The sequence below is a fragment of the Oryza glaberrima genome, chromosome 8 (assembly GCF_000147395.1).
Source record: "Oryza glaberrima chromosome 8, OglaRS2, whole genome shotgun sequence".
Lineage (NCBI taxonomy): Eukaryota > Viridiplantae > Streptophyta > Magnoliopsida > Poales > Poaceae > Oryza > Oryza glaberrima.
The window spans coordinates 24,491,765-24,502,720 of record NC_068333.1 but is presented as its reverse complement, the minus strand read 5'-3'; the positions used below and the strand labels follow the sequence as shown (position 1 = coordinate 24,502,720).

At 45.0% G+C, this 10,956-nt stretch overlaps 1 protein-coding gene and 1 pseudogene across 1 annotated transcript; both read right to left on the bottom strand.

Moving 5' to 3' along the window:
- Positions 1-240: 240 nt before the first annotated feature.
- Positions 241-1,026, bottom strand: LOC127782763 (uncharacterized). The gene has a single exon (XM_052310033.1). It carries the CDS (start codon positions 865-867, stop codon positions 502-504), a length of 366 nt encoding a protein of 121 aa, XP_052165993.1. The 5' UTR covers positions 868-1,026; the 3' UTR covers positions 241-501.
- Positions 1,027-6,105: 5,079 nt separating this feature from the next.
- LOC127783151 (uncharacterized) lies at positions 6,106-7,174 on the bottom strand (annotated as a pseudogene).
- Positions 7,175-10,956: the final 3,782 nt, after the last annotated feature.

Genomic DNA, 10,956 nt, shown 5'->3' with positions numbered 1-10,956 from the left:
TATATGAGATTTTGAAAGCTAATTAAATTTTGTTACCGGGACACGATATGATCGAGCGATCTCTACACATATACGTGTCTTAATTTGGTGCGAATAACAGCGTATGTTTTTGCGCGCCGACCAAGCTTTGCCATGCTTGGTTGCAGGCTGCCGAAACGATGGCGTCACCCGTTAGGCTAGCTATAGCCTAGCCACCTCTGGAATCTTCCAGAAGCAAGCAACCAAAGCATTCAATTCCAAAAAAATAAACAAAAATTCGATACATTTCACAGGCAGCGTGTACAAAAAACCTCTTGCAAGCCGACCGATCGCTGCGTGTCATCGATTGTTTGAAAACCAAAACTCAAACTTTGTACAAATTCTTCTTTTTCTCGGTCCATTCCACGCGCAGGTGGCAAAAGGAGAAAACTAAATTAACCAAAAAAAGTGAAAGCAAACACCCTACGAGAAGAAAATATTTACAGATAGGTCCGTCCATCCATCCGTGCGTTCCCGATTCCTCTAGCGCGGCTGCGGCTGCTTCTTCTTCCCCATGTCCTCCTCTCTCTTCTTACGCTTGCCGCCGCCGTGGTTCTCCTTCACCGGCAGCGTGGCGGCGTAGAGCTCCGACAGGTGGCGGTACCTCTTCCTGACCCTCCTATCCAGCCCCATGTCGTCGTCGTCGTCCATCGCCGCCGACGCCTCGGCGTTGTTCACCGACTGCAGCGTGGTGGACGAGGAGGAGTCGTAGCCATCGTCCTCGCACCCGCCGCCGCTGACGCTGAGCTGCACGAGCTGGTCCGCCGCCGCCAGATCGGCCTCCGTGAAGAAGCCGTCGCCCACCGTCGTCCCACCGGCGCCGGCCGGCTTCATCTCCTCCACCTCCATCTGATCAATATCTGATGCGTCTTCGCCTCGATCCAGCCGCGAGCTGATCGATCGATCGATGGAACGATCTCTCCGCCGCGCGTATGGGTGATGGATGATGATGCGGTTGGTGTTGGGAAGAAAGGAAGAAGATGGAAGCGGAAAACAGTAGAGCTGCGGGGTTGATTTGCAAAAATATCTCCGGATTAGCCAAGGCCGAGGTTTATATAGCGCCTTCGAGGCGGACCCGCGAGGAAACCGACTTGGGCCGCACGGTGCCACGCCTCGCTGACGCATGGGCCCGGACGCCCGTGACGTGGAGCCCACATGTCGGCCTGCGAGCGTTGGTGGGCCAACGGGAGGCGGACGCGTGGGTGGGTGGCGTTGGTGTCACGCGCGCGGAGGATGGCCGTCGCAAACTCGCAAGTCGAGGATCGCGGGACGGTGGGGATCTTCTGCGGACGAAATGTGGCTCCTCGGCTTCGGGCCGGGCCGGGCTGCGCTCTCGATAATGGGCTGGAGAGGCCTGTCATGGCCCAACACTACTTGTGCTCACACGTCGGCACGGCCCGGCCCCATGGAGATAGGCCACTGTCAGAAAGCCCGCATGTTGTCTCGATGTGATTTGACGCTAGTTCCTTTGACTAAATGTCTAATAAATTAAAATTCGATTCATATGATCCATCTAGAATGATCGATCCTTCGAAGACAGTGCTGGGGCACAAATGCATGCACGAGCGTACCACCAACTACAGCCACACGCCATTGTTAAGCTGTGCTTGGCTTGACTTAATTAACCACGTTGTTATATTATGATTCAGAGGTAGTTTTAGTGGTGATGAACCTCTACTGCTACCGAACCGTTGTAGCGGACTGTATATAATTTATTGGAACTTAGCAGTCGCTATAACGCTCCGTAACTGTTATAGCAACCGGTCATTAATTTTATTAATTTTGTTGGATCGTTATAATACTTAAAAGGGTGTTTTTCGCGTATGGTCCATAGTGTAGTACAGTACGATTTAAGCCACTGAATTTTGATGATGCTGACAAACTATCTGGGCATGTCTGGCTTGTTACCTTTAACAATAGCAATAAGGGCATATTTAGGGCCATTTTGGTTTGATGCCAAAAACATGCCCTACCAATTTATTGGCAAATTAAATAGTTTGTATGTTAGTTTGGATTGAGGCCAAATATTTGGTAGTGCCCCTAAAATATTTGGTCATATTCTAGAAGTTTCTTCACTATACTATAAGAATTTGGCTTTAAATTGGTAGCAATCCAAATGTTAGCTAAATAATTTTACCCTACCAATATTTTGGTACTGCCAAAATTTGCCTAGACTTTGGCACTACCAATGAATTGGTAGGGTAAAGAACCAAACAAGCCCTTAGATCCCACCCTAAAATTTACACCATGTCACATCGAACGTTTTGAACATCTACATGAAGTATTAAATATAGGCTAAAAATAACTAATTGCACAGATTGCTACTACTTTGCGAGACGGATCTTTTAAGCCTAATAACTCCATGATTTGACAATGTGATGCTACAATAAACATACGCTAATGACAGATTAATTAGGCTTAATAAATTCGTCTCGCGATTTACCATAGATATTGTAATTAGTTTTTTTATTAGTGCCCTAACACCCCATGCGACATCCTATATAATACCTGTCGGAGAGTTAACTCCTCCACCAGGGAACCGTGATGGCCCCCTTTTTTGGTTCGGTCGGGGGCAGCGGGTGAGATTTAAGGGCTTAGTGAGCGATGTTGTGTGATCTTGAGGGGGTTCCATCCCCCAAAGACGATGGGACAAAAGGGGTTTATACAGGCTCGGGCCGCTAGGAAGCGTAATACCCTACTCCTGTGCTTGGTTGATTGAGTGTAGAACACCAGCTGCTTCAGGTTGCGAGACCCAAGCGCGAGTTCGCTCGGAAGTTCCCCCTCCACCACTAGGCCTGGACCTCCTTTTATACCTCAAGGGGTTACCACATGGGCCCAACAACCTAACCTAGTTCCGGTGGAGAAGTATTATAATCTTTGCATTAAATGCATGTCTTGTCTCTTGAATTGGGAAGCCAAGCGTACGTCGTCTTGATGATGGGGCCTATCAAATCTTGCCACCTAACACGGGGGTGCCCCTGTCAGTCACCATTTAATGGGTAAAGACTTCTGGGCTCCTATTACACCGGAAAAACGGGAGCCTTGCTTTGACCAGAGCGGGAGGACCGACTCCGGCTGGGATAAGAGGATGAGAACCTCTCACCATCATTATCTGATGGGACATGTCGGGCTGCACGTCGCCTGACACACGCGATGGTACACCTGACATCTTGGGTCCCATCGGTCATTCGACCGGTCACAGACCGGTTGAGTGCACTGCACACCGCATTAAATGCGGCGTGGCGCGACCGCTCGGGTCGCCATAAATGCGGGTAGGTGGGCACTTAGAGGCGGACACCTAACCCACCATACGTGGTGACCTAGAGAGGGGGTCGGGGGAGCCCGACCCCTAGTCACGGGAGGGGGGGTCCGCCTCCCGACCTTGGGTCCGATCCCCCCTCGGGGGAGGGGGGGGCCACGTGGCGCCTGGGGCAGCCTTCTCCCTCTAGTCTCGGCCAGGGAGTGGCCGCCGCCCTACCTCGGGCCCGACCCTCCTCGGGGGAGGGCCACGTGGCATCGGAGGGCAGCCTCCTCCATCCAGCTTCTGTAAAGGAGTGGCCGCCACCCCACCTTGGGCCCGACTCCCCTCGGGGGAGGGCCACGTGGCATCGGGGGGCAGCCTCCTCCGACTAGCCTTTGGGAAGGAGTGGTCGCCACCCCACCTCGGGCCTGACTCCCCTCGGGGGAGGGCCACGTGGTATCGGGGGGCAGCCTCCTCCCTCTAAACCTGATACCCTGGACCCATATCACCGATAATACCTTATGTGACACACTAAAACTTTACACCGCTAAATTTAAACACCCCCTAATATCCAAAGTTCCAAACATACTAGAAGTACTACTGCTACTATCTCACATACCCTACCATGAAAGAAATTGGTGTTTTCTTGTACAGTTGTACTAATCTTTTTCACATGACTCCGTACAAAAAAAATTCGGTAGTAAGATATAAAATCAAACAGCACACTGTTGTGTTTGGTTGGAGGGGCTAAAGTGGGGCTAAACTTTAGTCCCTCTCACAAAAACATAAGTATACTTTTGTGAGAGGGACTAAATTTAGGGGGTGTTTGGGAACTAGGGACTAAATTTAGTCCCTCTCACAAAAATATAAGTCCCTACCAGTCCCTAATATAAGTCCCTACCATAGGGACTGGTAGGGACTTATGTTTTTGTGAGAGAGACTAAAGTTTAGCCCCACTTTAGTCCCTCCAACCAAACACCACCTTAGTCCCTAGTTCCCAAATACCCCCTACACTACATATTCTCTACCAAATTGTACTATCAAATTAACTTTTTTGTGTTGGATGGCCCTCCCTCTCTCAGCAATGTACTACGTATCATTGCTGTCATTTTTTTTTGTTCCTCTTTCTCCTGTTTGAATGGTACAAAAGGCATAACATTCCGTACATTGTCAGGTAGCGCGGTTAGGTTGTTTTGGCTTGACAATAGCTTAGCTGGACCCTTTTTCGAGGAAAAGCGATGGATCGTAGAGTGATATTTTTAATTCAGAGGATCGATCTGGCTCTGGCCAATTTGCAGTACGGAGTTTACTGCGACAATTCAAGGTTAAAAAAAAGAGAAACAATCAGGTTGATGTCGTCACTTCGTCGATGGAACAGAATACATGCCTAGATACAGGATAGAATATTGCAAGTTGCGAGAAAACAAACAACGAAACTCAGCAAAAGCGATCTGAAATCGTTCTCTGCGAACATGAATTAAAGCTTGCCAAAACTCTGTGCTATGAACGATCTCCTGTGTCTAGAGCTTTGACGTACGTTCACGGACGGATAGAGTTTTGATGACGTTCACCAAGGCATGCACGAACCCTCTTCGGTTGTTTATACGGAGGAAGTCGGAGCTGCTCGCTGTTGGGGCACGGCGACGCTTGGCAACGATGACGTGTTGTAGTCTCTTCCAAAGAGTTGGTGCTGGCCATGTGAAGAAAGTGGCTCTTTGGTGGCTTGGATGATGTCCATTGTGGATGTCGGAGCTGCTTTCGCTTTGGCGACTTCCGTGACTTTAGTTCGCTGCGGTGGTGAAGTCGGCGCTGCTGGGTCGCTTGGGCGGCTAGCTCGGTAACGATAACACCTTTTCTGTGATGTTGGAGTTGTTGTGCCGCTTTTGTGTTTAGCTTGGCAACGATGTCCTGCGTTTGGGCTCCGCCGTTGTTGCTAGTTGTGTAGTAGGTCCCATGTTTTCTTGGGTATGTTGGGTTTCAGTTGGTTTACCATAATTAACCGTGTAGCTGTATGGTTTTCGGGCCCGGTTTTCCTTATAAACTGGGTCATTGTCTCTTGTTTGTACAGTTTCTCCCTCTTTTAATATAAAACCATCAATGTTGGCTTAGGTTTAAAAAAAACAATATATATAAGCCCCTGTCACGATAATGGAACAATTTTACCCCGTAATCGTATATGTATGACCGTTTTAATAGGATTCAATAATTATGTTGGTGCTTATTAGTTTGTCTGTTTCATTTTAGGATGGTTTTTTTTAACTCTTTGATGTGTAAATGCTAGTAAGCGAATTTTTATAATAATTAGCTATAACTCGTTGAGCAAGGACCGGATATATATTTCATGATCTAAAAATGTACAACCGTTTTCCATAATAATTAAAATTAATCGTTCTCTACGCACATAAATTAAATAAAGCTGGGCAACAAGATAGCTACTACAACAGCTTTAATTAATTACTAGTTCCTTAATTATCCAAAATGTGGTGTGCTTGAGGAGGCCTTTTTTTCAGGCAGGCAGGCAGTACACTGCCCCTCGTATTCTCCAATCCTAAAAAGGCCGAATTTTTTGGTTTTCGTGTCTAACGTTTGACCGTTCGTCTTATATGAAATTTTTTTATGTTTAGTATTTTCATTATCGTTAGATGATAAAACATGAATAATACTTTATGCATGACTTATTTTTTTTATTTTTTTATAATTTTTTTAAATAAGACGGACAGTCAAAAGTTAGACACGGAAATTCGGGAATTAAGTTTTTCTAGGACAGAGGGAGGAGCTAGCTAGCTAGCTAAACCTACCTACGAGTTCTAATATTCTTGCTGATTAATCTACGAGTGGAGTAAATTTCATTCCATAGCCCGGCCGAGAACCCCAAACAACTTGCTGACACCGATCTGAACGTCGCCGACGACGTCCTCTGGATCGTCGGCTTCTTCGCCGCGGCCGCCGCCGCCTCCGCCGCGGCCGCCTTCAGCTGCACACATCTCATCAACACGTCGATCTATGAGCTGCTAGCTAGGCGATGACGTACGAATTGATTACGTAGAGAATCTGACGACGAAGGGAGGAAGGAGACGATAGATATACTCCATCCGTTTCACAATGTAAGTCATTCTAGCATTTCCCACATTTATATTGGTGTTAAAACACCAATATAAATGTGGGAAATGCTAGAATGACTTACATTGTGAAATGGAGGAAGTATGAGATTTGCTTCGATCCATTAAAAAATATCTCCGGGTATTGGTGCCTCACGGTACCAACTTGTTCTCGATCTTTAGATCTAGCTAAGTAGGATAACATTGTTACATCCAACGATCAGAAATAATTTGGTACCGTGAGATATATATATACCTCGAGATACTTTTTGTTGGACTGGAGTTATATAGATATAGCGTAATACGTACTTTGTGGCACTGGTGGCGTTCTCGGAGCGGAGGAGGCAGACCTCCTACTCGAGCTCCTACCAGGGTTTACGTTACCGCCGGTAACCGTGCGGTTACCGGACTTATCGCGGGGGTACAGTAATATAAATACTGCAGTAACCTCATTAAATTCAAATAAATTTAAAAAATAATTTGAATTTTTGATAAATTTTACACGGTTACCATGCGGTAACTGTGCTTACCGCCGGGGCGCGGTAACACCGGCCCCGGCGGTTTGGGAAACCCTGGCTCCTGCAGGTACGCCTGCTTCCGCCGCGCGACCGCTCCGCCGACTCGCGGTTCTTCATCACGCGCCTCTTCCGCCGCTCTGCGCCGCCGCCCCGCTGCTGCTGCTCCGCGCGGTACAGCAGCTAGCTCCTGCTCCAGCGACGCCGCCGCCCATGCAGGAGGGGTAGGAGCGGGACGACGCCGACGGCAGCACGAGCTCGTCATCGTCGCCGCCGCTACCAGTACCAGCCGCTCGCTCCATGCTCGCTGGAAGTGGCAGATAGCAAGTCGGCAAAAATGGCAGATAGCGAAAGTTGGCGGCTTGGGCTCTCTCTTAATAAATTAATCTCGAAATTCGATTCATATGATCCTTCTAGAATGATCGGTCCTTCGAATACAGCACTGGGGCACAAATGCATGCGCGAGCGTACCACCAACTAACAGCCACACGCCATTGTTAAGCTATGCGTGACTTGAGACTTAATTAACCACGACTGTTATTATTATTATTTTTAGTCTAAGGAGAGAGAAGCTTTATTAATATCTGAACAATGGATTACATTCATGATCTAACAAGTCTAAGATTTTTACGGGAGCACAAAATCTCCACTCTCCATAAATCTAGTACTCATTACCATTTTAACCACAACTATTATTATGACTCTAGCAAGGTGATAAATAGTATTCGTAGCGGCTGCTATAGCGGTAACGAACCTCTACTGCTACCGCTACAAGGTAGTGGACTTTATCTAGCGTATTGAAACTTAGTGTCTGCTATAGCGCTTCATGACCGTAATAGCAACCTATTATTAACTTTGTTGAATCACTATATATAATGCTAACCAGTGTTATTCACATATGGATAAAATAATTTAGCACTGTGTGCCTTCTTTTTCTTATATATTTATATGCTATTTCATAATATTTATGTTATGAAATGTAGAAGTAACTAAGCATGCAGTTTACATTTTAATTTTTAAGTGAAACTTGATGCTAATATTGATATACAATATAAATTTATGGTTATTTTTTTTAATTTCGTTATTGGAACTTAGGTCCACAATAATGCCTACTAACCTGCTATACGCTATTTATTAGATTTCATCTTGCACTCTAGCTACTCTCGCTCGATCGGGTGTAGATGCGATGCCGTACTGTAGAAGCGCACGGTAACAACTGTCTTTGAGTATATATATACTACATGATGGAGTAGTATATGGCGGTCTTAATTACTCTGGTAAGCACACGTATATTGGGTAGGGACCGTTTCGCACACATGAGTACTACTAGTATGATTTGAGCCACTAAAGGCCATTTTGGTTTGATGCCAAAACGTGCCCTACCAAATTATTGGCATTTTGAATAGTAGTTTGGCTAGTGTTTGATTTGCTACCAAAATGTGCCAATAAGACACATAAGTTGTCAAAGTATTTGGCACTACCAAAATTTACCTATGATTTGGCATTGCCAATATTTTGGTATGGTACCAAACCAAACAAGCCACTGAATTTTGATTGGACCGCTCCGATCTAACCCTGATGATGATGACAACTCTCTGGGCATGTCTGGCTAGCTTGCTGTTACCTTCAACCATAGCGATCCAAAGTTTCAAACATTATACCATCTCAATCACATACCCTACCAAGAAAGAAATTGGTGTTTTCTTGTACTAATCTTTTTCACATGAATACATGATCACTCCGTACAAAAAAAATCGGTAGTAAGATATAAAATCAAACAGCATATATACCTACACTACATATACCTCTACGGCTCTACCAAACGTATTATATCAAACATTGTCAAATTAACTTTTTGGTGTTGGATGGCATTCCCGCTCTCAGCAAATGCACGTATCATTGCTGTCTCTCTCTTTTTTTTCTTTGGTCCTCTTTCTCCTATATTGGATGGTACAATGCATAACATTGCGAACATTGTCAGGTAGCGCGGTTTGGTTGTTTTGGCTTGACTATAGCTAAGCTGGACCCTTTTTCGAGAAAAAGCGATGGATCGTAGGGTAATATTTTTAATTCAGGCCTTATTTAGATCCAAAAAATTTTGGCCAAAAACATCATATCAAATGTTTGGACATATGTATGGGACATTAAATGCGAGAAAAAAACCAATTGTATAGTTTGCATGTAAATTGCGAGACAAATCTTTTGAGCTTAATTACGCCATGATTTGACAATATGATGCTATAGTAACTATTTGCTAATGACAGATTAATTAGGCTTAGTAAATTCGTCTCGCAGTTTACAGGCAGAATCTATAATTTGTTTTGTTATTAGTCTATGTTTCAAATGTATGTCCGTATACTTTAAAAACTTTACATCTAAAGAACTAAACACATCCTCAGATGATCGATCTGGCTTTGGCCATTTGCAGTACGGAGTTTACTGCAACAATTCAAGGTATAAGTAAGGCCGTGTTTAGTTTCCCCCTTATTCCCAACTTTCCATCACATCATATCAAATCAAAAAATTTTCTACACACATAAACTTTCAACTTTTTTTTTCCAAACTCCTAACTTTCTTCAAATTTCTAACTTTTTTCAGGAACTAAACACACCCTAAGGTTTAGATGGTGAAAAAGTTAGGAAGTTAGAAGAAAATTGGTAGTTTGGAGAAAAAGTTGGTAGTTTATGTGTGTAGGAAAGTTTTCAATGTGATGTGATGTGATGGAAAGTTGAGAATTTGGGAGAACTAAACACGGCCTAAGAAAGAAAAAGAAAAAATCAGGTTGATGTCGTCACGTTCGATGGAACAGAATACATGCATGATGCATGTGCAGATGTGAGATGTGCTGAAGTGCTCGTCCAGTATATACAGGATAGATTGCAAGTTGCGAGAAAACAAACAACGAATCTCAGCAAAAGTGATCTGAAAACGTTCTCAGTGAACATGAATAAAGCTGGCCAAAACTCTGTGTTATGATCGATCTCCATTGTCTAGAGCTTTCACGTTCACGGATGGATCGAGTTTTGATGACGTTCACGGCACGAACAATATACTCCCTCCTTCCCGTTTTATTGGACGTTTCCGACCAGTTCGACAGGAGTAAGGAAGCAATAAAGTTACGATTTTGCTCTTCTTTGTTCATATCTCGTATTTCCTCCTTCCCTAAATGTTTAACACCGTTAACTTTTTAAAACATGTTTGACCGTTCGTCTTATTCAAAATTTTTTGTGAAATGTGTAAAACTATATGTATACATAAAAGTATATTTAACAATAAATTAAGTGATAGGAAAAAATTAATAATTATTTAAATTTTTTGAATAAGACGAACGGTGAAACATTTTTTAAAAAGTCAACGGCGTTAAATATTTTGGGATGGAGGGAGTACATACTGCTGCTCCGCCGGCTCGGCGACGAGGCGGCCGTCTGCCTCGCCGCCTTGATGCCGCACGAGGCCTCCAGCTCGTCGTCTCGATTTTGTCTTGCATGTCGTCTCCCCACGCCGTCGCCGCCACACAAGAGCAGGAACCCATAGCATTGCTGTTGTTGCTGATCCGAAATGGTGCTCGTGCTGCTGTTGCTGCGTTCTGATCTGAACTTGGTGCTGGTCTGAAATATTCAGAAATCAGCTTCTCCTAATCTTGAAAAAAGTCGGTCCTCACATGAAAATGTGAACCATAAACCATTAGCAGGGTAGAGATAAAAAACCCACAACTACAACCAATGACTGTATTCCAATTACGGCTCAGAAATCGAAATCCACAACTGCAACCAAGGATTGAATTCCAATTATGGCTCAGAAATCGATTCTTTTGATTTCTCAAACACAAATTCATCAATAGAATTAACACTCAATCTGAGTTGCTTACCTCTCTCGTGCATATCGAATTTTACACAAGCACCATATGGTGTTCGTCGTCGGGCACCGGCCTCGACGTCCGCCATGATGCCGCCGCCGGCGGCGACGGCTTACGGCACCGAGGCAGCGGACGAGGCCATCATCGGCGAGCAGCGACATCATCACCTCTTCGATAGCAAGCAGTAGCCGGAGGGGACGGCATGAGGGAGTTGTGGATGCAGCCGTA

Excerpts from the sequence above, each read along its gene's own strand:
- LOC127782763 (XM_052310033.1), bottom strand. The coding sequence starts at position 867 with ATGGAGGTGGAGGAGATGAAGCCGGCCGGCGCCGGTGGGACGACGGTG.